This window comes from Oryctolagus cuniculus, chromosome 2, assembly GCF_051225735.1.
Source record: "Oryctolagus cuniculus isolate XC-2025 breed Fujian yellow rabbit chromosome 2, ASM5122573v1, whole genome shotgun sequence".
NCBI classification, from domain to species: domain Eukaryota; kingdom Metazoa; phylum Chordata; class Mammalia; order Lagomorpha; family Leporidae; genus Oryctolagus; species Oryctolagus cuniculus.
Window position 1 is genome coordinate 182,449,545 of NC_142868.1, and position 25,024 is coordinate 182,474,568.

Here is a 25,024-nt window from a genome sequence, read left to right on the forward strand (position 1 = left end):
TGGTCCTGGGAAGAGGCCAAGGTCAAAGTCAGGTGATGGGGCAGGTTGCTCACCATCAACAAGTGTGGGTCTCTCTTACCACCCAAAAGGCAAGGATTGCTGTGTTGAGTCAATGTCACCAACTGGAAAAGCCGAATTCTCAAGGCAGCCGTGGAGTCGAGAAGAAACGTCTCTTTGGGAGCGGAGGAAATTCCTGCAGTCGGAGGTGAAGCCGGCACCTCGATTTGTTTGAAGTTCAAGGCAGCCCCAGTACTCCTCCCTCACCCGCTGTCACTGGGAATTCTGTCTGTCTTTCCTGCGGGTTAGAGTCTCTCACCTGCCAGCATCAGTGGTGAACTCTTCCTGACCTAACACTTGGGACTAAAGCGAGCTGGGCACCTCGGGTCCGGGCTGCAAGCGTAGGTGTCTGAGAGTTCCCGGCCGCTCTGCCAGCTCCCAGCCACAGTGTGATCAGAGGCCACCCCCTCCCAGTTAAAGGTCCAAGGTTAAGGGTACGTCCACTTGTGGTTGGGGCACAAATGGGCTTTGCACTTGGAAAGCAGGGCCGGGGAGAAGGAATGAGGGGACACTACAACCCACCTCAACCTCCAAGAGGGCAACCTGTCCCAACCCCTGCTCCCTCCCTCCCCACAGTGGAGGAGAGAGACTGATTGCCAGCGACATCTACATCAGGTGTCCAAAGGCGGAAATCTGAGGTGTAACCCACGCACTCTCTCCGCCGTGACATTTACCTGCAAACGCCAAGGAGGCAGATGCCAGTCCCAGCACGCAGGCCCCTTCACCCTCGCCTCGAGACCTCAGAGGCGCCCCAGGCCTGCCCCACACCAAGGTGCTAAGCCTCCAGCTCGCCCTAAGTGGAGCCCCAGCCCCTCCGTAATTAAGTTCTTCCGGACGGCGGGGCGCCAGGTGCGCCCTTCGCCAGGGCCGTGCTAATTCCAGCCTCCGGGCTTTCGGCCGAGCCCCTACCAGGAAGCCCCCCGCCTGCGCACCACCAACCCCTCCCCCGACCTGGGAGTCACTCGCTCCTGGCGCCACAGAAGCGCTCTCCCCGCGAGCCCTGCAAGTATATAAGGAGCCTGGAGTGTGACGGGGACCAAGAGGCTGCGCCAAGCAGGACAGAGGGGAGGAGAAGGGACCCTCGTCTCCGGAGAGCGGCCTCCCTGCGACAGGTGAGACCCGCACTTCACCGGGCACCCCATCCTGGGGCCTGGGAGCTCTGCGCTGCGGACGGCGGCGTGGGGTCTCCCGGGGCAGTGGGTGGCCAGCGCCCCGACTGACACCCGAGGCCTCTGGGGAGATCTTGATTTCTCGGCTCCTCTTCCTCCCGACTTTCTGGGTGCTGTCACTACTTGGAAGCAGGATCCCGGACCCTCTAGCGCAGGTTCACATCGGAAGTGCGGGCAGGAGAGACAAGGCAAGAAGTCACGGTCAGCGCTCCTCGTTCCAGGTTTTCTTTTTCGGATTCAGACTTTGAGTCCTCGTTTCCCTGCCCACCTTGGCCACGGCTGAGTTGTGGAAACTGCACGATTACAAGACGGGACAGTCCCTCCTGTTCCAGCCCCAGCCAGGGTTAAAACCGGGTGGCCGCCCGGGAGCTGTCCGAGGTCCTGACTCGCTCGCTCTCGATTGGGACGCGCTCCGACGGAGCACACCTCGACCCAGCAGACTCGGGCTTGACCTGAGCGAGACTCGGACAAGGGGCGACTCCCGGGAGGCGAGGGGGACAGGTGGGGGGACTGTCCGCGGAGCACTCTGGGTCTCCAAACTCCTCTTGTGTTAACAGGGCGGGGGTGCTTCTCACAGAAAGGCTGTTGGGAGCAAAGGAAAAGTGTGCCTTCGTTCTTGTTATAAAGTGTGCACAGGGCAGCTAATTTCATGACTCAATACTCCTTAGCCCTTTTGTTAATAGGACCTGAAGCAGGCCTGTCCTTGTGCAAGGACACAAGGAGCCCAGCAGCTCCCCCATGTTTGCAGAACGGCATGGCTGGTGGGAAGGTTTAAAGCCACAAACTAAAGGTCTTGTTCAGTTCACAGAGACCCTGCCCTCCTGAAGTTCTAACAAGTGTGGGTCTATCTCAAAGTTAACATCCAGAAGAGCAAATTCCAAGTTTCCATTTTTCCAGGAAACTTTGGCGATGGGATTACCAAGACTTTCCTTTATTGGGTTATAATGCTGTCCCTCCTTACAAAAATAACACCATTTGACATTTGCATGGTATTTTGTTGCTGTTTAAAAAGTGGCACAAATAAGATACTATTTGCTGATGATTGTAGGAAAATGGAAAATATGCATAAGCAAAAACCCAAACAGTTTGCTTTCGGGAAACCACCTAAGTCTGCGGCGATAGAGCAGGAGCTCGGAGAGGGTGGGGAGTGACAGGGGTGTCACTTGTGTGGTGTGGCTATAGCAGGGGGCAGAGAGAAAGGAGTGCTCTCTGAGGGCTTCTTGGAAGGTGTGTGTCGTCACCTCGGCTTTTGGAAAGCGGAAGTCATCCCAGAATGGCCAGGTCTGAGAACTGAAATAGGGTCGCGGTAACTGCCAGGCCTGTGTGATCTTGTTCTTTTGCTCCATTAAGGTGCTGCTTTGCACTTGCTCATGACGGCACCTCTATCTGCCATCTCTCTGCCTTTCCTGTGACACTCAGGCATTTTTCTGATCTACATGGACGGTGTGGCCTCAGAACTTTAACGTAACTGCCCTTTCCAGCAGCCACAGGCTGTGTATGGGAACTGGAGCAGCCTGTCCCTGGCTAGGCAGGAGCACCCAGGCTGGACACCGCTTGCTCTCCCTGTTTCTCCCTGGGCTGAGGCCATACCGGGTCAGCTCTCTGGCTGCCAGCGCCATCTAATGGCTGCTTCGAAAACTCCCTGCTTGGCCAGAGTTCAGAAGAGATCCCTGAGTTGGTCCAGAGCTGGGAGAAAGGAATGGGGGTCAGGCAGGATGAAAGACGCGAGGGCCGGGGCGACTCTCAAATCCAAATATTTGGTCCACACCTCCCCAAATCATAGATTTCTTTCAGGTAATTTTTTATGTCACAAGACACTGAGTCACCCTCCCCCTTAATGCGAATTGCTTTTCCCATCTAATTAGGTTTCTTCCTAACAGCTGGCTGAGAGAATCTTCTGGAATCCAAAATGACCATAGGGTCGGTGATGAGCTCATCACAGTCTGTGAGCAGGGGGGCAGGCAGCATGGCAGCCGCTGGCACTGGGGGAAGGCGCTGTAGGTGCACTCCAACCCCTCGACTTAGCACGCCCAAGGGTGCTCCCTGGGTTCTCTAGAAACAGCACACCGGGAGGCGGTTCCTTTGAGGTCTGTCTGTCCAACCTCGTTCCCTGGATTCCTTCACCTTCCTCAAGTCCAGCTTCAAGGGTAATTTGAAAAGTTTGTGGAAAAGTGGAATGAGAAATATATTTTGATGCCCCACAAAAATTGCGGAAGCTCATGCATGTTTTGAAGACACCTCATATCTCAGACCTCATTTGAGGGACCCCAAGACAAGAGCTCTCCCATATGATGTGTTCAGAAGCTGAGCTGCTTTTAAAGACCTGGATTCTGCTTTAAAAACGAATCTATCCAGAGCCTCTGGGGCTGGAGACATGGAGGGCACCCGAGTGCTTTGTGTACAGTACCTGAAGTCTGTCTGCTTGAGATCCTGCCGAAGTTCACCAGCGGTTTTAATGACATTTGTGTAAACTTCACATTCATTGGGAATCAAACCTCATAGGAATGGTGACTCCCAGAGGAGGGGGGGGGGGATCCTGGGCAGGAATTTTGCCTTCCCTGAGTTATTCCCAGTCCTTGGACCTGGAGTGCTGGAATTAGTGCTGCCCGTCTCCCCCTGTCCTCAGTTCTGCTCCTGTCCTCAAACAGCCTTGAACTCCACAAGCGAGTGCGTTGTTGCTGTTGGCTCCTGGTCCTTCCTGGTGAGTGGCCAACATTGTTCTGCTCCTCGCAGGGGTCCCGCCTATCTTGTTTGCCTCTGCAGAGCCGCAGCCTGCCTGGAAGATGCTGAGGTCGGGGGCTCTGCTGCTGGCCGTGTTGCTTCAGGCCTCCATGGAAGTGCGTGGCTGGTGCCTGGAGAGCAGCCAGTGTCAGGAGCTCACCACGGAAAGCCACCTGCTGGTACGTGCGCCGTCACTGCCATCTTGACTTGGGCATCAGATGGGACTGGAGCCGCGACAGCTCAGAAGCAGCAGCGTGGGGAAGGGAAGTTCCTTCCCAGTGACAGGGCTGACCCAACCCGGCAGGAGCAGAACGAGCTTAGGGCTGTGCTGGGGCGGGGGCGGGGGCGGGAGGCGTGGTGGAAGCAGCTCCAGGGAGATGGGTCTGCCCCGCAGGTCCTGCTTGGTCATCCTTCCCCTCTGCCCTGTCTTCTTTGGACACTATTGATTGATTGATTGTTCATTTAGAGACAGTGTCCTAGTAATGTTAGCGGCTCCCTCAGTCCTGTATTTTAACCTCACAGTCTCTGCATTATTCTGTCTCCAAGAACCGCATGTTCCTTGCCATTTCCCCTTTGTATTTCTTCTCCTTTTATCTACTACCATTTACAAAGCTAGAGCGGTAGCTCTACGAAGGGTCTTTAGAGGGAGAAGGAAAAACCAAGGTACCCTTTTTTTGGGGTAACTGGTACCCGGTGTCTCACGCTGCTTCTGGAAGGCTGGCCTTCTGCTAAGCGCCTCTTTGATCTTTCCAGTAGTTACATGTGCTGGCAGGGGTGTGTGTGTGTGGGTGGGTGTGTGTGTGTGCGCGTGCGTGCACACGCTGGCACCTGCCAGTCGGGGGTGCAATGCACACTGCTGCATTGTGTTTCGTCTGTGGAGAAGCTGAGTGAAGGTGGAGTTAGGGCAGGCTGCACGTGTGACATAAAGCAGGGCAGGACGCCCGGGGGTCCGTGAGTTCCAGTCCCGAGAGACCAGGAGACAGCCCCGGGAGAGCTCACCCGGGGAAGGTGCCCCGGACGCACTCAGGGCCACCTGTGCTGCCTCACGCTGGGGGGCTCGGGCCTGCGCCTCCCGCTTCATGCCCGGTCCAGGGAGGGCGTTTGCCTCAGTTTTTATTTGCTACTGCTCCCGTCTGTGCATCCCGAATGGTAAATCCCTGGGGTGGGAAAGTCCGCTGAACCCAGACGTTTTGTTTTCTCCTCTGTAAGCTTTCAAGTGACAGAAATCTCCAGGCTGCAGCCATGCGGTCACCTTGCTAAGCAAAACGGACCACAGTCGAGCCCTCTGTGGACAGGGAGCAGAGGCCCGGGCTCCACGCGGCTCTCCCTCGGGCCAGAGAGAGGCGACAGGGAAGTGAGCCGCTCTGTGTCGGCAAGGGGATGGGGCCATCAGCTCCCTGAAAGCCAGGGGAAGGGCCTGGAGCAGGGATAGGGCTGGGGGGTACTGAGCACGCAGGACCCTCCCCCGCCAGACCCGCAATGCTCCCAGTCCTCCATTGCCCGGTATTTACGTATTCATTGGTTCAGCAGTAAGTGCCACCCCCCAGCACCCTCCACCTGCCCTTCTGGGCAGTTCCTTTCAGGCAAAGCGTTGGCCTTGCCCACAAGAGCCACGGGCACAGGCCACCCACCGAGAGCGCGCTGGGCGTCGCCGGTGGTCGTCGGGGTGCGTGCCTGCTAGCGACACCGCGGCCACGCGCCCCGGGGGCACAGACCAGCCCCGCCAGTGGTCGCAGGGGTGTGTGCCTGCGAGCCACGCGCTGGTCGCGTCGCTGTCGCCGCGCCCGGGCTCACGGCCTCTCTCTCCCCGCAGCAGTGCCTCCGCGCTTGCCAGCTCGACCGCTCGGCCGAGACGCCCGTGTTCCCCGGCAACGGCGACGCGCAGCCGCTCACCGAGAGCCCCCGGAGGTACGTCATGGGCCACTTCCGCTGGGACCGCTTCGGCCGCCGGAACGGCAGCAGCGGCGGCGGCGCGGGGCAGAAGCGCGAGCAGGAGCAGGTCGCGGCGGCCGGGGACCGCGGCGATGGCGCCGAGCCCGGCCCGCGCGAGGGCAAGCGCTCCTACTCCATGGAGCACTTCCGCTGGGGCAAGCCGGTGGGCAAGAAGCGGCGCCCGGTGAAGGTGTACCCCAACGGCGCCGAGAACGAGTCGGCCGAAGCCTTCCCCGTCGAGGTCAAGCGCGAGCTGGCCGACGGCCCGGCCGAGGACGCGGACCCGGAGTACGGCCTGGTGGCGGCGGCCGAGAAGAAGGATGAGGGCCCCTACAGGATGGAGCACTTCCGCTGGGGCAGCCGGCCCAAGGACAAGCGCTACGGCGGCTTCATGTCGTCGGAGAAGGGCCAGACGCCGCTGGTGACGCTGTTCCGCAACGCCATCGTCAAGAACGCGCACAAGAAGGGCCCGTGAGCGCCGCCTCCCCACGCCGCCTGTCCTTAGGAAATAAACCCGTTTTCCCATTTCACACTGCCTCCGGCTCTGAGTGTAGACCGCGAGCCGCGGCGCCAAGCCCAGCGCCCGGGGAGCCTGGCTGGTGGCCCCGGAGCCGCTCCGTGTCCACCCCACCCCCCTTGCCGGGTTCGCTGTCGGGGCGCAGGCTGTGGGCGTTTTCATCACTGGGGAGCTGAGTGTGGGTGTGGCCTCACGTCTCCCCTACACACACATACACACACACACCTGTTGCAGGCCCTCCGACTCTCGCCCCCGGCTGGACTGGGCCCCTCCCTCCCTCCCCGGGCCTGGCTGCAGCCCTCATCCTCACTCCCCACCCGCCTCTAGTGGCTCTCCTGCCACACCCGTGCTACACAGATTCCTCAGAGCGATGTGCGCAAAAATCTTGTTTTCTCCACATCCGCTGGCTCAAGAACCAAAGAGCACCCCCACTTCCCAATTTCCCATCCATCCCCACCCCTGGGCATGGCACCCAGGGTGCCAGTCACTCTGCTCGCACTCATTACCAAGGCGCCTGCCCCAAGGTACCCCGGATGAAGGCCCGGCTCCTCTCCCCACCAACTTCTTCCCTGCAGGGCTCCCGCACCTCCCCCTGCCATGCTGAATGAGGCTGTTTGCCACCTGAGTCCAGGCTTAGGTCAGCCCCTGCCCGCCGAGTCCTGCAGCTGCCAGCCCGCTCTCGCTGCAGCCGGCCTGCTCTCTGGCTGGCGCCTTACTGTGTGTCTGCAAGGCCAGGCTCTGTGAGGGCAGAAGCAGGTGGTGGTGGTGGTGGTGGTGTGTGTGGGTTTTTAAAGATTTATTTTTATTTGAAAGAGTTACAGCAGGGGGGTGGGGGGGGGAGAGAGAGAGAGAGAAAGTCTTCCATCTGCTGGTTCACTCCCCAGATGGCTGCACTGGCTGGGACTGGGCCAGGCCAGAGCCAGCGGCTGCTTCTAGGTCTCCCGTGAGGGTGGCAGGGACCCAAGCACTTGGGCCATCTCCTGCTGCTTTTTTAGCAGGGAGCAGGATAGGAGGTGGGGCAGCTGGGACGTGAACTGGTGCCCACGTGGGATGCCGGCGCAGCAGGTGGCGGCCCTACTGCGCTGGCCATGTACATGTTGTTTTTCTATCTCCCAGTGGTGGCTTCAGTGCTGGGGCCACACACAGACAACTCCCACAAGGCTCATGGATACATGTAGACAGGCACACATCCGGGTCACCATCGCCAGACACACCAGTGGGCGGGAGAGGTCACGGTCGGCTGGGAAGCCTCCCCCAACTCCCTCTTCTTACTTTCATGCTCCGGGGAGTCCCGGGGGAGCGGGAGCGTGGGAGGCTGCAGGCGCGCCCCAGGGTGGGCTCTGTGACAAGGGCTGGGATGGGGTGCAGCCTGGGCGTTCCTAGCCGAGGGTGCTCCGTGCCAGCAAGGTTGGGCCGGGGTGTCCGTCGCAGCCGCAGATGAGGTGATGGCTGCCGGGGTTGCTAAGTGCCAGTGTGCACGGCTGGTATTCTCAGATTCTGTTTTTATCTCAAAAAACCATTTACCCTAAAGGAATCCAATCGACAGCCATGTGGTGACCACAGTAACATTTATTCGGAAAGGGCATCGTGAAGGCTCATGGGAAATTGTGACGTGTCATCCTAAGAATGATGTTGCTAAGACTTCTTCCTAGCCTTCGCCCACTCCCCCTCTCCCCCCTTCCCTCAGGTAAAACCAAGCAGATTCAACAAGTGCGAAACACAGAAAACTGCCACGGGCACTAGTTTTGCACTCACATATAAATACACCAGCTGTCCTAGACGTACACACACTCTCACCCGGTCACGAGGGTCTAAGGGACGGAGACGAGTGACAGTGCATGGGCTGCAGCATTTGTGGATTTACACTGTGTGCTCCACCTGCCTGGTCAACAGTGCAAAGGGGGAGGTGATGGGCTCGGGAGGCCCGTGATCCCCCCAAGCAGACGCTCGGTCAGCTGGGAGACCATAGGAAACTGCCTTCTGGCCCCAGCAGGGTGCCTGCTGCCCAGGGCGCCCTTCTCACCCCTTCCCTGTTACACAGGCTCCAGCACAGGGCCACCACGCCCCTCCTCCTGCGGCCCCCAGGCCCGGGCCACATGTGGGCTAAAGGGGATGACCTTTGACCCTGTCTTAACCTACCAGCCCAGCACCCAGCTGCCATTTCCTGTTGCAAGAGGAGTTGGGAAAGTTGCCTTACTTCTCAACAGCACTCTTTAGTCAGTACCCAGGTTGGAGGGCCTGGGGACACTGGAATGGCAACCGGAAAGCATTGTGGCCCCAGGATCCGCCATCAGAGCAGCCCCAAGGCAGTTCCGAGCCTGTTGCGAGCCAGCAGATGGAGGGCTGACACGCTCAGCCCCAGGCCCGCCCTCCTTGCTCATCCTCCTTGCTCATGCCACTGCTCGGGGCGTGGTGCTGGGAAGTGTGCGGGGACCTGCCCACTTCCGACTGCTCTCCTGCCTTCTTTGGCAAGGGGGGCATTTAGGTGTCAAGAAGCCACTTGTTCCTACTTTTCAACGACAGAGGACAAACAAGCACAGGCGCAGGGGGACCCCAGCGCAAGGAAACCCGAAGGGGCCTCCAGGGCCTTGCTGGTGCTGCTTCCCATGGACCCGCTTCTCGTGCACGACCCGACCCAGTGGCCAGATCCTCCACACCCCGGCACTCACACCCACGAAGTTCTCCCGCGGAGCCCCAACCAACCGCCCCTCGCCACAGAGCCGGGGTCCTCAAGTGGCTTTTGGGAGCTGCTGGACTGAACGGGCCAGCGCCTTCTGGCTCGAAACCACAGCAGAGGAGCGTAGAAAAGGACGGGAGACGGCGTCGCCAGACGCGGGGTGGGGGTGGGGGTGTGGGGGGCTGGGAAGGCAGGGTACTGCGAGGGGTGGGGCCCCGGTGGGCGCCTTGCTCCCTCCGCGTTCCATCCACTCTGTTTAGCCTCTCTTCCAGGACGCGGGGCGAGGCGGGGCGAGCGGGCTGCCTCATTTACCGCTTCATTGTCTGTGCTCATGAACATGCAGCTTAAAATATTCTGGTTCCAAGGCACGTCGGCCAGAACCCAGACCCCACTCCACGTCAGCAGGCAGCCTGATATGCTACCAAGTGTAAATTTCAACACACCCAGAAGAGGACACAAAAGACGCCTGTTCTCTCCTGGGAGCACACGTTTGCGGAAGCAGCAGCAGGCAGGCTGTGCAAACGGGGACCTGCACCGCCCTCTCTGCTCCCAGGATGGGGGTGAGGGACCGCCACGTCGGAGCGTGCCTCTAGTCCAGGGAAGTGACTTCCAAGTCCCAGGACCAGGCCCCCCGGGATCTGACATCAGTGGATGCCGCTAGAAACCCAGGGCCTCTCCTCAAAGCCAGCGGAGGACAGGACGGGGAGAGCCACGGGGGAAGGGACCTGTCGGGGGCTCAAGGTTTAGACTTTCTTCTGCTTCTTCCAAAGGTTGTTTGCCTGCAGATGTGGCTGTTTTGAATGTGGCTTCTTAATAAGGAGATATCAAAGGGAGATCTAAATTCATGCTTGGAGTTAAGTACAAGCCAAAAGCCATACAGCCGAACAGCCATGGCGGAGAGCGGGCCACACACAGGCGATCCCGTGTCTGCAGCGCGGAAGCCACAGGACCAGCGGCAGGCGGCCCATCCCCAAGAAGTTTATTGCACACGTAATGCGGAAATCCACGTGTCAAGGTTCTCCCTGATTGTGGAACGTACACCCTGTCCCCTAGTCACGGGGCTCCCAGCCACGCTCCCTGCAGGGCCAGGTGCAGGGGCACCATCTGGGGGAACCCCGGGAAGCCTGCCCTCCCCTCAGCAGAAACCCCATGTTCTGACCTCATTCCACACTGCCCCAAAGGGGGTTCCCTTGGGCTAACAAATCTGTTCGTCCTCCCTCTTTGCAAAAAAGCAAATTCTCTGGCGAGGGGAGAGTGCCCACTCGTTTGGGAAAGTGACGGGGTTGTGGTGGGGGGTGGGGGGGGCTGCACTGGAAGCGAAGGCAAGGGCCAGGCGGGGAGGCTCAGGGGACACACAGGCAGCTGGAGGCAGGACCGGAAGGCAGCAGCCGACTCCCTCGCGCTCTCCCAGGGTTCCTCAGCTCCTCTCTCCGTCGCTAGTAACACGGGGACAGACAGGCGGCACCCAGTGGAAAGGCAACCCGGAACCCAAGAGCGGGTCTCTGCTGGCTGCCTCTCCCCAGGCACGAGTACTGCCGCTGGCACGGACGTCCCGGACCACAGCAGGTGCAGGAGCCTCCGTCCTCAAGTCAGACGTCCAGGAAGCTGCCTCTGACATCCTCGGGTCCCAAAGCAGCACTCGTCCCACACCCCCTCCCCTGCCCTCCCTGCGAGCCCCCCCCCCCCCCGCCCCAGGCTAGGCCGGGAGCCCCTTCCGCGGGAGGTGGCCCTGGGGTGGCAGTACCTCCCCAGCTCTGAGTCATCTAGAACCAGACGGTCTTGTTCTGCCTTCCTGCAGCCCAGGGCCACAGAAACCCTTTGGGATCCCTGGAAGAGGGGACCCAATTCAGGGAAAAGTCCAGGAGGGAGAGAGCCGGGGAGGGCCCTAGCCCGCCCAAGCCTGCTCTGAACAGAGACGTGGGGAGACGCCCCGAGGTACACGAGGGACACGCAGGGGCGCTCTTGCTGCAGCCTAACAGGAAGACGCGGGCGGGCAGCTGGAGGGTGAGCACAGAGCGGGGACAGCACAGCAAGGCGGGAGCTGGGCCACGCCGCGCGGACCTCTCCCCGGCTCCTCCCGCCGGGGTCCATGCTTCCTCTGTCTGTCCGGTTCCCCAGTGGGAATGACAACTGTGCCCCCGCCGTCACACCTGAGGCGTCCAGCAGGGCCCCTCTCCGGCCCGGCGGACCAGGCTGAGGACAAAGGAGGCAGGGCCCTCCCGGGAGCGGGTGGCTGCCTCTCCTCAGTGGAGCCCTGAGGCCCCACGGGCCCCGTGGGGTGGGGGGGCGCTAGGCCTGAGGGTGGGCCCTTTCCTCAGACCCCAGCCCCCGAGGGGCTCCGTGTCCGGAGCTCAGTACACGCACAGATCAGGGAACTTCATCTCGTAGACGGGGATGGAGTGGTTCTGCGGCTGCCCGTAGGCGGCGGTGATGGTTCCCGAAGGGCTGGGTGGGGGCCTGGGGGCAGGAAGAGAAGGGGAAAGAGGCTGAGGAAGGGGTCCTGGGGTCCCCGTGCCATGCAGCTGGACAGAGCAGCTGACCCGGGCTTCTCTTTGCACAGGGGCTAAGACTTTGTCACCCCTTGGGTTCCCAGGCCGTCACACTGTTCTAGAATCTACAGCTTGACGTCACACTTCCATTGCTGCTCTACAGAGTAGGGCGCCAGCCCGGGGCACCGGGACGCCCGGCTCTTTCCCTCTCAGGTCTCTAGTTCCTTGTCTGGGGAGTTGGTGGCTCGCTCCAGCCCCAGGGACAGGGGCGGCAGGGCTGGGGGCAGAACTGAACACAGGTGTGTGAGGACCACGAGGGACAAGGGGTCCCCAGGCTGCCCGCCCGAGATGCACTTACCGGATGGTGATTTCGAAGATCTGATTGAGCTTGCTCTGCAGCAGGGACGCCTAGACACAAGCAGAGAGCAGGGCGTGAGCTGCGGCCTCCTCCGGGGCCCACCTGCCTCTCTGCAGCCTTGGGAAGGCGACCAGGGCTGAGCTCATGTCCAGCACTTACTGCCCGCTGGGCCCCCACTGCAGGTAGACGCTGGCTCCCAGGTGCCTTAGCAGGGAGTGGAACTGGAGGCAGAGAGTAGCAGCAACCCAGACCAGGCACTCCCATATGGGAAGTGGGCGTCCCGAGTGAAGGCTTAACCCACTGGACAGCAATGTCTACCCCAAACTTATCAATTAATGGCATTTTCCATGAACTTTTCTAAGTAGTCTCATATACAGGATATATGTAATCTATAAGATGGAAAATGATGCGGATTCTATTTTTACTGAGAGGAGGAGTTATTTTGAATGTTTAGCAATGATGTTTCGTTGTCCCTGACTGACACTGCGCCTAACGAATCCCGGCGTGCCATCACTTTCCAGAGTGCTGGACGGGTCCTCGCATCTGCCATGGGTCCTCATTTCTACTTGCTTGGGTGCGCTCTTTTTTCTTTTTTAAAAAATAACATTTATAAGGGAAAGAGGCAGGGGTGGGGGGGAGGGAGAGGGAGAGGGAGAGAGAGAAATCCTACTGGTTCACTCCCCAAATGCCTACAACAGGGCTGGGTTAGGACAAAGCTAGGAGTTGGGAATCCAATCTGGGCCTCTGATGGCGGTGGCAGGGACCCAACTACTTGAGTTATATCACCTGCTGCCTCCCAGGGTCTGCATTAGCAGGAAGGTAATAGAGGAGGAGAGGAGCAGGCGCTGTGGCATAGTGGGCTAAGCCTCCACCTGCGGTACCGGCATCCCGTATGGGCGCCAGTTCGTGTCCCGGCTGCTCCACTTCTGATCCTGCTCTCTGCTTATGGCCTGGGAAAGCAGCAGAAGATGGTCCAAGTCCTTGGGCCCCTGCATCTATGTGGGAGAACCAGAAGAAGCTCCTGGCTTCAGATGGGCGCAGCTCCGGCCGTTGCGGCCATCTAGGGAGTGAGCCAACAGATGGAAGATCTCTTTCTCTCCCTCTCCCTCTCCAATAAATAAAATCTTAAAAAAAAAAAAAAAAGAGGGAGGAGAGCCAACCCTTGAACAGACACACTCCAATATGGGACGTGCCTGCCCCAAGTGGCATCTTAGCCACTGCACCAAACACTTGCTGCTGGCGGCCTCTCCTGCAGAGCGTCCCCCGTGGCCAGGCGCCTGGCTGTGAGGGTGCTGCTGCCAGCGCTGGCCACCTCGTCTTTGCCGTGCGCCCCCCCCCCCCCCAGTGTGAGGCCCACAGGCTCACTGGGCTAAGGGCTACCGTGACACTGCCACGCGCCAATACAGGAAAGACGCCCTGGCACATGAGTGTTTACACACTCGCCACAGGTCAGGACTTCTCCCTTACGTGTGCATTGTGGGGTCTGGAAGATGGTGCGACCAATAGCCAAGTGTCTTGGCTCAGGGGGCAGCAGTGCAGTGCCGGGACATGGGAGAACCCGAGGGGGCAACAGCAGAGCTTTCTGGGTTGGAATCGAAACCCTAATTTCAGGGGCCCAGAGAGACAAGATCTCCTAGAGACGCATTCCCGCTGCGGACCCACACTCGGCCTCCACCTGAGCCGCAGGAGCCCAGGGCCGCCTCGCTCACCCGGGCCCCGCAGTGCGCGGCGATCTCCTCGAAGGGCGCCTTCTGGAACCTCTCCACCACCTGCCGCCGCCGCTCCCGCTCCTGCTCCTCAACCGCCACGCTGTCCACTGGGAAACAGAGCAGGCTCAGCACTCACATCCGGGCCCCCGGGGAGGGAGACAGGCGGGGGCGGACTCCTCCAGGGGACAGCGCCATGACCGCTGCCCGGCCTGGCCCGTGGCTGAGGGAAGCGCGGACGGAGGCGCCCCCTCCCTGGGCACTGGGAACTCCAGGCCTATTCTCAACTCTGCCTGAAGCTCAGCCCTCTCCCCTGACACTCAGCTAAGGGGACCCTTAGGCTGAACTTTTAAAGCCCCAAGCAGCTGCACTGCCAACAGGACTCTTAAACAGAAGGTCCTAGAACACCTGGTCCTTTGAGGCTCTGGCATTAATTTAAAAAGGGACATCAACAATGGAAAAACCACACAGACCACGAAGGCTGACACAGAGACCCTAAGCAGCAGTCACCACCTGGCACCCCACGCGAGTGGGAGGGTTAAGTGCGTTCATCATGCTTGGGTACGAAGGCAAGTGGAGTCACATTCAGACAGAGTAACGCTGAAGACAGCAGAGACAGAAAGGGGTGGTGTTTAAGAGTCTCCTGGGAATATTCCTTGCCCAACAACCCAGAGAAATGAGCTGCCAGGGCGTTTGAATGGCTACTAAATGAATAGGAGGGCACTTCAGAAAGTGTGTGGAAAATGCATATTATGAAAAAATGTGTAGATCTCCTAATTATTTTATTTTTACACTTGATCTTAGCCAAAAGGCCGAGAAGAAATACATAATTATTTATTTTTAAAGGATGTTATTTATGTATTTTGAGTTTCAGATAGTGAGAGGGAGAGGCAGAGAAAAAGGTCTCCTATCTGCTGGTTCACTCCCCAAAATGGCCACGAGGACCGGAGCTGCGCTGATCCGAAGCCTACTGCACCACAGCGCCAGCCCGAGACCTCATCGTTCTTAAAATTCATTTATCGAGAGGCTGAAGCTGGGAGCTATGGGGTCCAGGCCCCTCCCCATACCGGACAGCCGTCCCTGCTGCCTCTCGGAGTCCGCGTTAGCAGGAAGCTGGAGCTTTTTGACGTCCTTCCTACTTTGGTCTGTTATTGTCTTTCATTGGTCAAGCTGATCTGTATCACACTGAACTAAAAACAAAGAGTCCAGACGATTCTAGAACAAAGCTGGGACCCTCACCGATTCCCTCATCATCAGCTGACATCAGGGAGGAAAGGGTCCTGACGTGGGACGCAGGGCCAGCACTCCCGGCTGGAGGCCACCTGCTGAGAGCACTGTGGCGGGCTGCGGCTCTGCGCGTGGAGACCCCGCCCTGCGGGTGGAGACCCCCAGGGCCCGGGCTTACCGATGGCCTTCTTTAGCGTCTCGTACGTGATCTCCTCGGCCGGCACGCGCTGCAAGACACGAGGTGGGCATGCTCAGAAAGAGGACAGGGAGCGGGAGCGGGAGCGGGGGCGGGGGCCGGGGTGGGCCGGAGGAGGGGCCCCGGCTTCCTTGACTGTCCGCCGGCCCCTCTGTTTCCTAGCACACCCCACTCCTGCCGGGAGCTCCCTGAGGACGCCCGCGAGCTGATTCCGCATCAGATTGGGGCTCAGGAGAGAGGCCCGAGTTTCCCCCAAGAGGGCTCGCTGCCCCGCCCCCTCCCCAAGCCTGTCCCACCAAGTCCCGTGGGAGGAGTACACTGTCATAAGAAAAAAAATAAAAAAGACTGAGGTCAGTAACTTTGAAGGCTTGGGACGTGGAGTCGTCCCAGGTGACCGAGCACTTCACGAGGGTAAGCAGTGAGGAGTGGCTCCTCCTCCAAGAACAGAGAACGCTGAATGGCGGCCGACGCTGGCGCCCAGGAGGCCACAGCGGCTTCTTCTTAGGCTTCGGTGCTGGCCCCCGGGCTGCAGCGTGGCCAGGGTCGGGATAGGGGCTGGGGCAGAGGCCGTGGAGCTGAGGACACGGTGTGGCCCCGTCCCAGGCTGGGTCTCCTGGCCAAGGACATGAAGACCAAGTCCCTGGGGGAGCCCTGTCTCCTCCCGGCCCCCGGGGAGTCTGAGATCACTGGCTCTTTCCCGGGGGGCCTCCCTCTGGGTGATGTTCTGAAGGCTATCCTGACGTAAAGGCAGGTGTGCACTGGCCGGCGCGGACCACGTTCAAGGCACTTGTCCTCATCAGGCCTGGGTGTGAGGTGCTCCAAGGAGGCAGTGCCACCACCTGGGGGCCATCTTCCCGGCCAAGCTCTCCACTGTGCCCATGTGGACACCTCGGGGGAACACAACGGCCGAGCCCCACACCACACCTTGCAGGTGACCGGAGGCTGTGGCTCCGTGCTGGTGCACCTCATCCCCCCCTCCCCTGGAGACACCGGCAGCGTCTTGGCCCCACCCCAAGGAGCGGCTGCTGGCTGCCGGCTGGCACCGATGCCGCCTGGGCAGCTTTGCCGAGGCCACCTTTCACGCCGTCTCCAAGACCTCTGGAGAGACTGTCCGTGAACTCCCTATCAGGAATTCACCGACCACCTTGTAAAGACCACGGCCGCGGGTCTGGGCAGGGGACTGAGGCTTCAGCTGTGGCTACAGCACAGTCTACACAAGAAAAATAAAGTGAATTCAGCCTTTTTTAAATAAAACAAAACAGGAAATGGAGGATTAGGTCACAAGAGCTCAGTCCGCAGGCCAGAGAGCTGCGCGGAGATCTAAGGGGCTCTGAGGATTCTGGACCCCGGCCGGTGACTGCAGCACTGGCCGACATCGGGTGCTGGGGGCGGTCGGGGCACAGGGAAAAGGTGCCCACTGGACAAGCGCAGGTAGAAGTGTGTGCGGGAAGGGAACACGAGCTGGGCTGATGAATGGCGCCCATGTAGGGCTGCAGGGCGGTTCCGACACAGCCCACGTGCACGAGCAAAGGCAGGGGATGACTGAGACGCAGGGGAGACAGGGAGCAGACCCCCCGGAGCAGGCCGAGGACGGACGCCAGGGCAGGAAGGTGGATAACGTGGAACAGTGGGGCCAGCCCAGCCCACCACTGGCTCTGACTACCGGGGACCCGGACCACAATTTGAGCGAACCAGCACTGACAGGTCACCTGTGACGACCTGGCGCTTAGGGCCCAGGGGCCACTGGAGCACTGTGGGCTGGGACACAGGGCACAGGAACTGGAAGGGAGGGTAGTAGAGCAGAAGGGTGTGGGGTGGGGGTCCCTGTGCCCCTGCTTCAACCGCCAAGTCAGTGGCACTGACCCGGGGGGACCAGCAGGCCACTTGCGAGCAGGTGAGTGCAGCCATGCGGCCTTTTCCTTTTCTTCCTCCTGCTCGGCTCTCACATATCACTTCCTGAGGTCCCCAAACTTCTCACCACCCAGGGGGGTGGGGGGGACAGCAGCCACCTGACCGGAGGCCTGAGGGTTCCCAGTCTCTCAGAGCTGGACGCCCGGCTCAACCTCCCCATTTTACTGATCCAGCTAGCCCGACTCTGAGCTTCCTTCCTTCTACAGCCAGGTCCCAGGCCAGCTTTGAGAGCCCTGGATGAGAGGGCTACCCTAACAATCGAAGCAGTGAGGGGCACAGTTGGTGGAAGCCTTGATCCCAACCCCCAGAGACGCCTTTGCTGTGATCAGAGTGGGGAGAGGCTCAGGGTCAACGCTGGCCCCCAAGCTATCCCAGGAACTAGGAAGGCCACGCTAGCAGTGCCCGAGGACCACCTGAGCCCTCCTGTCCCGGGCCTGCCCGTGCGTGTCCCCTCTACCATGTCGGAGGCTCCCCTGTGCCTCTGCGGACACCTTTAACCAGCAGTCCCACAATGAACGAGGCGGCCGTGCAGCCTGCGGCTCCAGCTCCCCCAGGAGCCCACTTCTCCCCTGGCTGCCCCATCTTTGTTTGGGGGAGGACACTGCTGCTGGCACTCATACCCCTCATGGTCCCTGACCCGTGGGGACGGCTGCTTCATCGGCTGAGGCAGAGAGATACTGGCAGGAGAGAAGCAACGTTGCCGTGAGTGGAAATCAGATCTTCATGGTCCTCAAGGGAGGGTGGAAAGAAGGGGCCCTCGAAGACCCTGCTGCAGCTTTCCTTAGAGAATCAGAGGGGCCGTGGGCCTGGGGACGGGGTGAACCTGCCAGAGCACAGCGGGGGTTTAGGGCAGCGAGAGGTCTGTGCAGGATCCTGCGAGGGTGGGGACCTACCGCCGTGCGTCTGTCCATGGTGCTGAGCGCGCCTCCAGGGTCCGCTGTGGACTCATGGTGGTGGCGCCAGTGCGGGCTGTCTCTCAGGCACAGGAGTTAGTCCCGGGGTCAGGGGTGGGAGGGGTCGTGCAGGTGCAGGGCCCAGAACGTAGAAAAACTGTACCGTCTTAATTATGCTATGAACTTAAAACGGCTCTAAAAAGCTAAGCCTTGATAAAAAATCAAAGTAGCTGTATTGGCACGTATGGCGGAGACGCAGTATGGGCTATTCCCACCTTCAAGTCTGCTCATCCTCCGTGGTGGGGGTGCCTGCCCACCGTGAGCCAGGAGTGACTGTGGCCACAGGCTCATGGGGGCAGCGGCAGGGGAGGGGGAACTGCTGAGGTCCCCATTGAAGACACGTGTATATGGTGAGAGCTGGTATGAAAATGGCCCTTTTCTAATGAGTTACGCTCCAAGTAACCTTAAACGCACTGTGCAGGTGGGGCAGGGGTGGGGAGCGGCTGGCCCGCGGGCCGTATGAGGCCCTGCCAAGGCAACTGCAGGCGGGACTTGAAATTCCGTCTCTCGCAGGCCAGTTTCCTTGTGTGGCCTGCGGATGATGCTATGGACACCCTCATGGCCCCCAGCCCCGCAGAGCCACAGCGGGCACAGGCGCTCACCTCCTCCTTCTCGGGGCTGCTCCGGGATTCCACCTCCACCTGCAGGGAGATGGTCTCCCCGATGCTCTTCCTCTTGGACAGGCGGTCCTCATCTGCAAAAGCAGCACCCAGAGCGGCGGCTCGTGGTCCTCGGAGAGCCGGGGTTGAGCCCCTGTCCCACCTCTGCGTGCTGGGGCCTCAGCTTAGCCCGCGGCTCCCCACTTAGGCTCAGCACCCGCTTAGGCTACACCTGCAGCTTATGGGGGCTTCCAACTGCCATGGGCCTTCTCTACCCATCTCAGGGTGGTCAGCTTTGCTCTTTAAGAGTCTGAGATGGTTGATGACCACAAAGGAGCTGCATGTGGCCAGACAGCTCGGCTCGGCTTCTGCAAGCGTCATCTGTGAACAGCACAGGAGCTGTCAGAGCGCGGGGCTCACCTGGCGCATTTGCCTTTGTTAGTTCACGGGCCGCTTGCACCCACCCTCTACGGCAGGTGTTGCTAAGTTCCCTATTGCAGTGAGGGAAACCAAAGCTTGGGGACGCCAGGCACTTGTCCAGGATTTCCCGGGCAGTAGGCTGCAGTGGGGTCTGGGCCTCAGGTCCTGCAGCCTGTGCACAGGCCCGGGAGCCTCTCCCATCCACAGGCCAGACGACCCCATGAGGCCGCTGCTTCCAGGGGTCTCACGCCGAGGAGGAGAGGCGGGAAAACTAAAGAGGATCTCGCCACAAGACTCCGTTGTGTCTTTTGGCTCTTGGGTGACATCTAAGATGCCACGAAAGGCCATCAAGCCCCCCCCCCCCCCAGTCCTTAGTACGCAGGTCCTCGTGGGGCCAAGGAGGGGCGCACCTGTCAGCTGCGGGATGTAGGGCAGGCAGAGCCGGTCGGAATTGTAGCCGCTGCCGCCCAGGGCCTCGCTGATCTTGCTCTGGCGGAACAGGAACTCCAGGACCACCCCCTCGAGGCTCTGAGGCAGCCTGGGCGACAAAGCGGGGACGAGGCGTTGGAGCTCCCAATTACACCGCGCAACGAGACTGGAGGGGGGACGGGAGCCGGCAACGAGGGCCACCCACCACCTGCACGGAATCCTTCCATGCGCGCTCACGGCCCCTCCCCCACACTGCGCTGGCATGTTTTGCCGCTAGTTTAGAGAGAGTGCTCCCGTTAAACACTCCCCCGGAACCCTGTTGCTACGGTCTGCCGGCCACTCGCTGTGTGCAGGGGCCGTCGTTTATGAGGCCGTCACCCACCGTGGGACATTTCGATTTTTCCCCGTGTCTTTCTCCCAGTTCCTGGGATTCTAAAGTGACCCTGATGCGCGGCACTGACTGAGGTCTGAGAACGTCCCGGGGGCTGTCAGGGGCCACTGCTCAGGGATGCATTTCTGTGGGTGTGGCCAAAGCTCCCCTAGGGCCTACTGCGAAGTGCGACTGCCTTTTCTGATTAAATCAGGCTCCATGGAACCTTAAACCATTGCGCATGCTCGAGGCGTGGGTCACCCAGCACTTCCGTGCCGCAGGCTGGGTCCGCCTGCTACCCCGGATTGCACAGGCGCATAAGCCCCTGGTGTCCGGGGCCCATCCACCTTCCCACTCAGCTGCCGTGTTGCAGGCAGGTGCCTCACCTGGGCCTCTCCACAAACACGCCCTCCGGGAGCAGGTACGGGGCCTCTTTCTTCCTCGCCTCTATCACCTGCAGCGTGAGAGGAATCCCGGGTCAGAGCTGGGTCCAGCAGGGACAGGGAGCTCCCAGGGACCACGTCTCCACGCTGAGCCCACTGCAGCTGTGCTTCCCGAGTGGGAGACCAGACCCCCAGGGACCCCCGCACCAGCCTAAGAAGCCACTGCCACCGACGACACACGCAGGCCACGTCGTCGCTCCCAAGAGACTGCAGCGTCCCGTGCCTGGGCCCTGCCTTGGATTTGCTATTTAACATGCATGCGAACAGCAAGGCGATCACAGAGGGAGGGGCCCATGCGCACTGGCACGGCGGGCGGGGCGTGAGGACGCGAGAGCCGGGGTCTGCTGTCAGGGTTTCAGCAAAGGGAGAGGAGAGGGCTGTGGGAATCCGCACGATGGACCGCGAGGGCTCTCTGGTCCGGTCACCCTGCTGCTGCCGCGTGTTTCTCAGTGCCACGTGGTGCTCCAGGGCAGGCAAACACGGGCAAGGCACAGTCTCCTCCCACACTGAGCATCTCTCTAGGCTGACGGGAGTCAAGTCTTTTCTTCTTAAAGGGAAATGTGCAGTACCTGGTGATCACGGGACAGCCCCTCCCGGAACTTCCTACTCCTCTCTCACTGTAACTCGTCCCCGCGGACCAGCCGCTCCCACCCCCCTCCCCACGGCCTCTGGTAACCCCACGCCACGCTCAACTCCCACGAGATCCACTTGTTGAGCTTCCACACGGGAGTGAGATGGCAAAGCTCTAAGAGGCTTCAGCCCACTTAATCTGCGGGTGTCAGTGCACGTCGCCGGCAGGCTAAGATGGAGGGGCGGGAGGCAGGCGGGGAGGGGTCCTCCCTGTGCCCCCCCCCAGCCCGCCCCGTCCCGTCGCTCAGGGAGGGAAACGCTGTCACATGCAGCTCCTGCAGTCAGTGCCGAGTCCAAGGCCCAGCACGAATGCGGCTCAGGGAAGGCTGCCCCTGGAGCCCGCCGGGGCGGCCCCGGGCCCTCCGGGAACACACCTCGTGGATGTGCTGGCAGAAGGCAGGCACGGTGGTGAGCTGGCTCAGCAGGTTCAGGTAGGCGGCGCCCAGGGCGTACAGGGCACAGCGGTTGTGCACCGGCAGGTTCTCCTCGTTGACCTGGGCCACGTCCTGCGGCGGCACAGACGGCCCCGGGGTTTTTAATCAACCACTACACACGTGCCCCGGCCCCGCCCGACCCCTCCCCAGTCTGCTTTAGAGGTGGCTCACTTCCCCAGACCGAGCCTTTCTGAGCCTCTGCCACAGAGCTTCCTTCCAAAGCTCGTCCTCACTAAAGCGGTAGGACCCAGGAGCCAGGAGGCCCTTAGATACTTGGGGCTCCCTACTCTGCAGTTTCAGCGTTAGTGACCCCGACTGTACCAACCCCCTGCGAGGGTGCTGGCTCCTTCACCATTGTGGGTTTGCATGTTATGTTGGGAAACCCGTGTGAGTTCCTAGGGGACTGGGATACAGGGGAGTTCCCAATTCTGGCTCTTGAGCCCTGCACAATTTAGCACTAATCAAGGGGGGGGGGGGGCTAAGCCGCTCCGTCACTGAATCCCCAGGCTTCCGTGACTCAGGAATATGGTGCCTCCCTGGCTTTAGACCCTGAGACCCCAGCCTGCGGGGCCTGAGGGTCCACCCTGAACCCCAGAACCCTGGGAATATACTCCCACCCAGGCAGACCCTGAAAGTGCCATACGTGCTATAAACCACGGAGGAGGCTTGCTAAACACTGCAGGTCTGCAGGCTGGGGAGACGCCAAGCTAGGAGTTGGGGGGACAGTAACTTCCGGAGCACAGCCGAGGCTGGGGACCAGAGGATCCCCACCCCAGTCTGTTCTGGAATCACTCAGGGCTTACGAGCACCTCTTTTGGGGGGTGAATCCTTGAAGTCTCGCTCAGACCCTGCCAAAAGAACTTGGAATACTGGGACTAAGAGGTGTGCTGGGGCCAGCGCTGTGGTGCAGCAGGTAAAGCCACCACCTGTGACGCCTGCATTGCACATGGGCGCCGACTGGAGTCTTGGCTGCTCCACTTTTGATCCAGCTCCCTGCTAATGTGTCTGGGAAAGTAGTGGAGGATGGACCAAGTGCTTGGGATCCTGCGTCCATGTGGGAGACCTGGAAGAAGCCCCTGGCTCTGGCTTTGGTCTGGCCCAGCTCTGGCCATTGCAGCCATCTGGGGAGTGAACCAGCAGATGGAAGACGTCTCTCTCTCTCTCTCTCTCTCTCTCTCTCTCTCTCTCTCTCTAACTCTGTCTTTCAAACTAACTAAAACAAATCTTTAAAAACAAGGGGTATTGCCTGAATGACCCTCTTCCCTGGGTCCCCTCAGCTTGAGGACGGACCAAAGCCATGAATTCAGCATTCTTCGGGGTTCCCCAAACAGGACCTTGGTCTGGGGTTTCATGGAACAATGGCCAACCGCGAGTGCAATGTTCCTGGGGTCCCAAACAACGGTCCAGCAGTTGCTGCTCAGCAGTGTCATCAGTGCTTGGCCAAGACAGGGCCGGTGCCCGCTCCCCACTGGGCCCCACCTGCACAGCCAGCACCAGGCGGATGAGGTCCACCACCACCTCCTCGTTGGCCAGCTCGATGCTGAGCAGCGCCAGGAGCCCGTAGAGCGCCTCGTAGTGCCTCTGAAGGTTGCTCTCCTCCTTGCAGCTCAGGTAGATGTGTCTGTAGAGCTGCTGCGAGTGCTGGGGTCCGGGAGGACAGGTGCCAGGTGCAGTGGGGGGGTGGGGGTGGAATGAGAGGCCAGGGGGAGAGGGAGGAAGACCCGTCTGGATGGGGCAGGGCGGCCGTGCGTACCCACAACACTCTCAGGGAGAGGACACAGGCAGCAGTGGTGTTTAGGGGCCCACGAGACCAGCACCAAAACCTGCCACCTGAATGTAGCCACAGGGGCACAGCACGGCCAGCGGCCCTGGCCTGGCTCACCAGGGGCGTTCCTGGATCCCGCCTCACAGATGAGTCTCAGTCACCCTGGGCTTGGCCCCCTGGAGGGAGCAGGCCGGCTCTAGGGGCAGCGGGAAGGTTGGGGTCCACAGGCCAGGCCCCCTGGGGTCTGCCGTGACCGGAAGGCCGGCCTGCTTACCTTCTTCATGAAGACCGTGTCCTGTCGGGAGCACTTGTCCACCTTGAGCTTCAGGACGGAGATGTCGCTGAGGGTACTGGGAGGGGCGCAAAGGACCTCCTTAGCCCCCGGCGTGAAGCCAGCCCGAGCTCGCAGGGAGTCACAGGCACTGTCTACTAGTTGGCAATGGAGTCTCCCAGCCCTGGTTCTTAGCCAAACTCCATCTTCTTCCAAGTTCTCAAGTCCTTTTCTCTAAAATCTTGAACCCGTTATTCCCTTCTTGCCCCAAATCTTAGTCTCCACTGATTACCCGGCACCTCCATCCACGCCCCCGATTACCTGGCACCCCCATCTATGCCCCCCTGATTACCCAGCACCCCCATCCATGCCCCTGATTACCCGGCACCTCCATCCGTGCCCCCCTGATTACCTGGCACCTCCATCCGCGCCCCTGATTACCCGGCACCTCCATCCATGTCCCCCTGATTACCCAGCACCCCCATCCGTGCCCCTGATTACCCGGCACCTCCATCCGCACCCCTGATTACCCAGCACCCCCATCCGTGCCCCCGATTACCCAGCACCTCCATCCATGCCCCTGATTACCCAGCACCCCCATCCGCGCCCCCGATTACCCGGCACCTCCATCCATGTCCCCCTGATTACCCGTCACCTCCATCCATGTCCCCCTGATTACCCAGCACCTCCATCTATGCCCCCCTGATTACCCAGCACCTCCATCCGTGCCCCCCTGATTACCTGGCACCTCCATCCGCGCCCCTGATTACCCGGCACCCCCATCCATGTCCCCCTGATTACCCAGCACCTCCATCCACGCCCCTGATTACCCAGCACCCCCATCCGTGCCCCTGATTACCCAGCACCCCCATCCGTGCCCCTGATTACCCAGCACCTCCATCCGTGCCCCTGATTACCCGGCACCTCCATCTGCACCCCCGATTACCCGGCACCTCCATCCGTGCCCCTGATTACCCGGCACCTCCATCCATGTCCCCCTGATTACCCAGCACCCCCATCCGTGCCCCTGATTACCCAGCACCTCCATCCATGCCCCCGATTACCCGGCACCTCCATCCGTGCCCCCCGATTACCCGGCACCTCCATCCACGCCCCCCGATTACCTGGCACCTCCATCTGCACCCCCGATTACCCGGCACCTCCATCCGTGCCCCTGATTACCCGGCACCTCCATCCGCGCCCCACCTGATTACCCGGCACTTCCATCCACGCCCCACCTGATTACCCGGCACCTCCATCCGCGCCCCACCTGATTACCCGGCACCTCCATCCACGCCCCCCGATTACCCGGCACCTCCATCCGCGCCCCACCTGATTACCCGGCACCTCCATCCGTGCCCCACCTGATTACCCGGCACCTCCATCCACGCCCCCCGATTACCCGGCACCCCCATCCGCGCCCCCGATTACCCAGCACCTCCATCTGCACCCCCAATTACCCAGCACCTCCATCCGCACCCCACCTGATTACCCGGCACCCCCATCCGCGCCCCCGATTACCCAGCACCTCCATCTGCACCCCCGATTACCCAGCACCTCCATCCGCACCCCACCTGATTACCCGGCACCCCCATCCGCGCCCCCGATTACCCGGCACCCCCATCCGCGCCCCACCTGAACACCCCTTTAACGCCTGCTCTTTATCACCTGAGTCTCGAGTCCTCCCTCTGCTCCCCCAAGGCACGAGTGCCCCGGGGTCCCTCCTGCCCTTGCAGGACCCCAGGTTCAA

At 60.7% G+C, this 25,024-nt stretch overlaps 2 protein-coding genes across 9 annotated transcripts in view; one reads left to right on the forward strand and one right to left on the reverse strand.

Annotated features, from left to right (window-relative positions):
* The first annotated feature begins 1,011 nt into the window (after positions 1–1,011).
* Positions 1,012–6,409, forward strand: POMC (proopiomelanocortin). Of its 2 annotated transcripts, none has more exons than XM_008254814.5 (3): positions 1,012–1,169; positions 3,960–4,126; positions 5,761–6,409. In XM_008254814.5, exons 2-3 carry the CDS (start codon positions 4,010–4,012, stop codon positions 6,352–6,354), a joined length of 711 nt encoding a protein of 236 aa, XP_008253036.2. In that variant the 5' UTR covers positions 1,012–1,169; positions 3,960–4,009; the 3' UTR covers positions 6,355–6,409. The 2 variants fall into 2 exon arrangements, with proteins under 2 accessions (XP_008253036.2, XP_089182858.1); XM_089326732.1 differs by having other exon boundaries at positions 1,017–1,169; positions 3,990–4,126.
* Positions 6,410–7,947: 1,538 nt separating this feature from the next.
* Positions 7,948–25,024, reverse strand: part of EFR3B (EFR3 homolog B) — a 136,882-nt gene continuing 119,805 nt past the window's right edge. For 5 of the 7 annotated variants that reach the window (XM_089326738.1, XM_089326737.1, XM_089326735.1 and 2 more), the window contains 11 exons: positions 23,278–23,353; positions 22,718–22,879; positions 21,179–21,310; positions 20,118–20,185; positions 19,343–19,470; positions 18,516–18,607; positions 15,032–15,080; positions 13,630–13,736; positions 11,921–11,970; positions 11,438–11,530; positions 7,948–10,900 (listed from right to left, as the gene is read on the reverse strand). In XM_089326738.1, coding sequence (XP_089182864.1) covers positions 10,837–10,900; positions 11,438–11,530; positions 11,921–11,970; positions 13,630–13,736; positions 15,032–15,080; positions 18,516–18,607; positions 19,343–19,470; positions 20,118–20,185; positions 21,179–21,310; positions 22,718–22,879; positions 23,278–23,353 — 1,021 coding nt within the window. In that variant the 3' untranslated portion in view covers positions 7,948–10,836. Of the gene's footprint in view, positions 11,531–11,920; positions 11,971–13,629; positions 13,737–15,031; positions 15,081–18,515; positions 18,608–19,342; positions 19,471–20,117; positions 20,186–21,178; positions 21,311–22,717; positions 22,880–23,277; positions 23,354–25,024 lie in introns of all 7 variants that reach the window. The other 2 variants (XM_051840804.3, XM_089326736.1) reach the window with 2 other exon arrangements.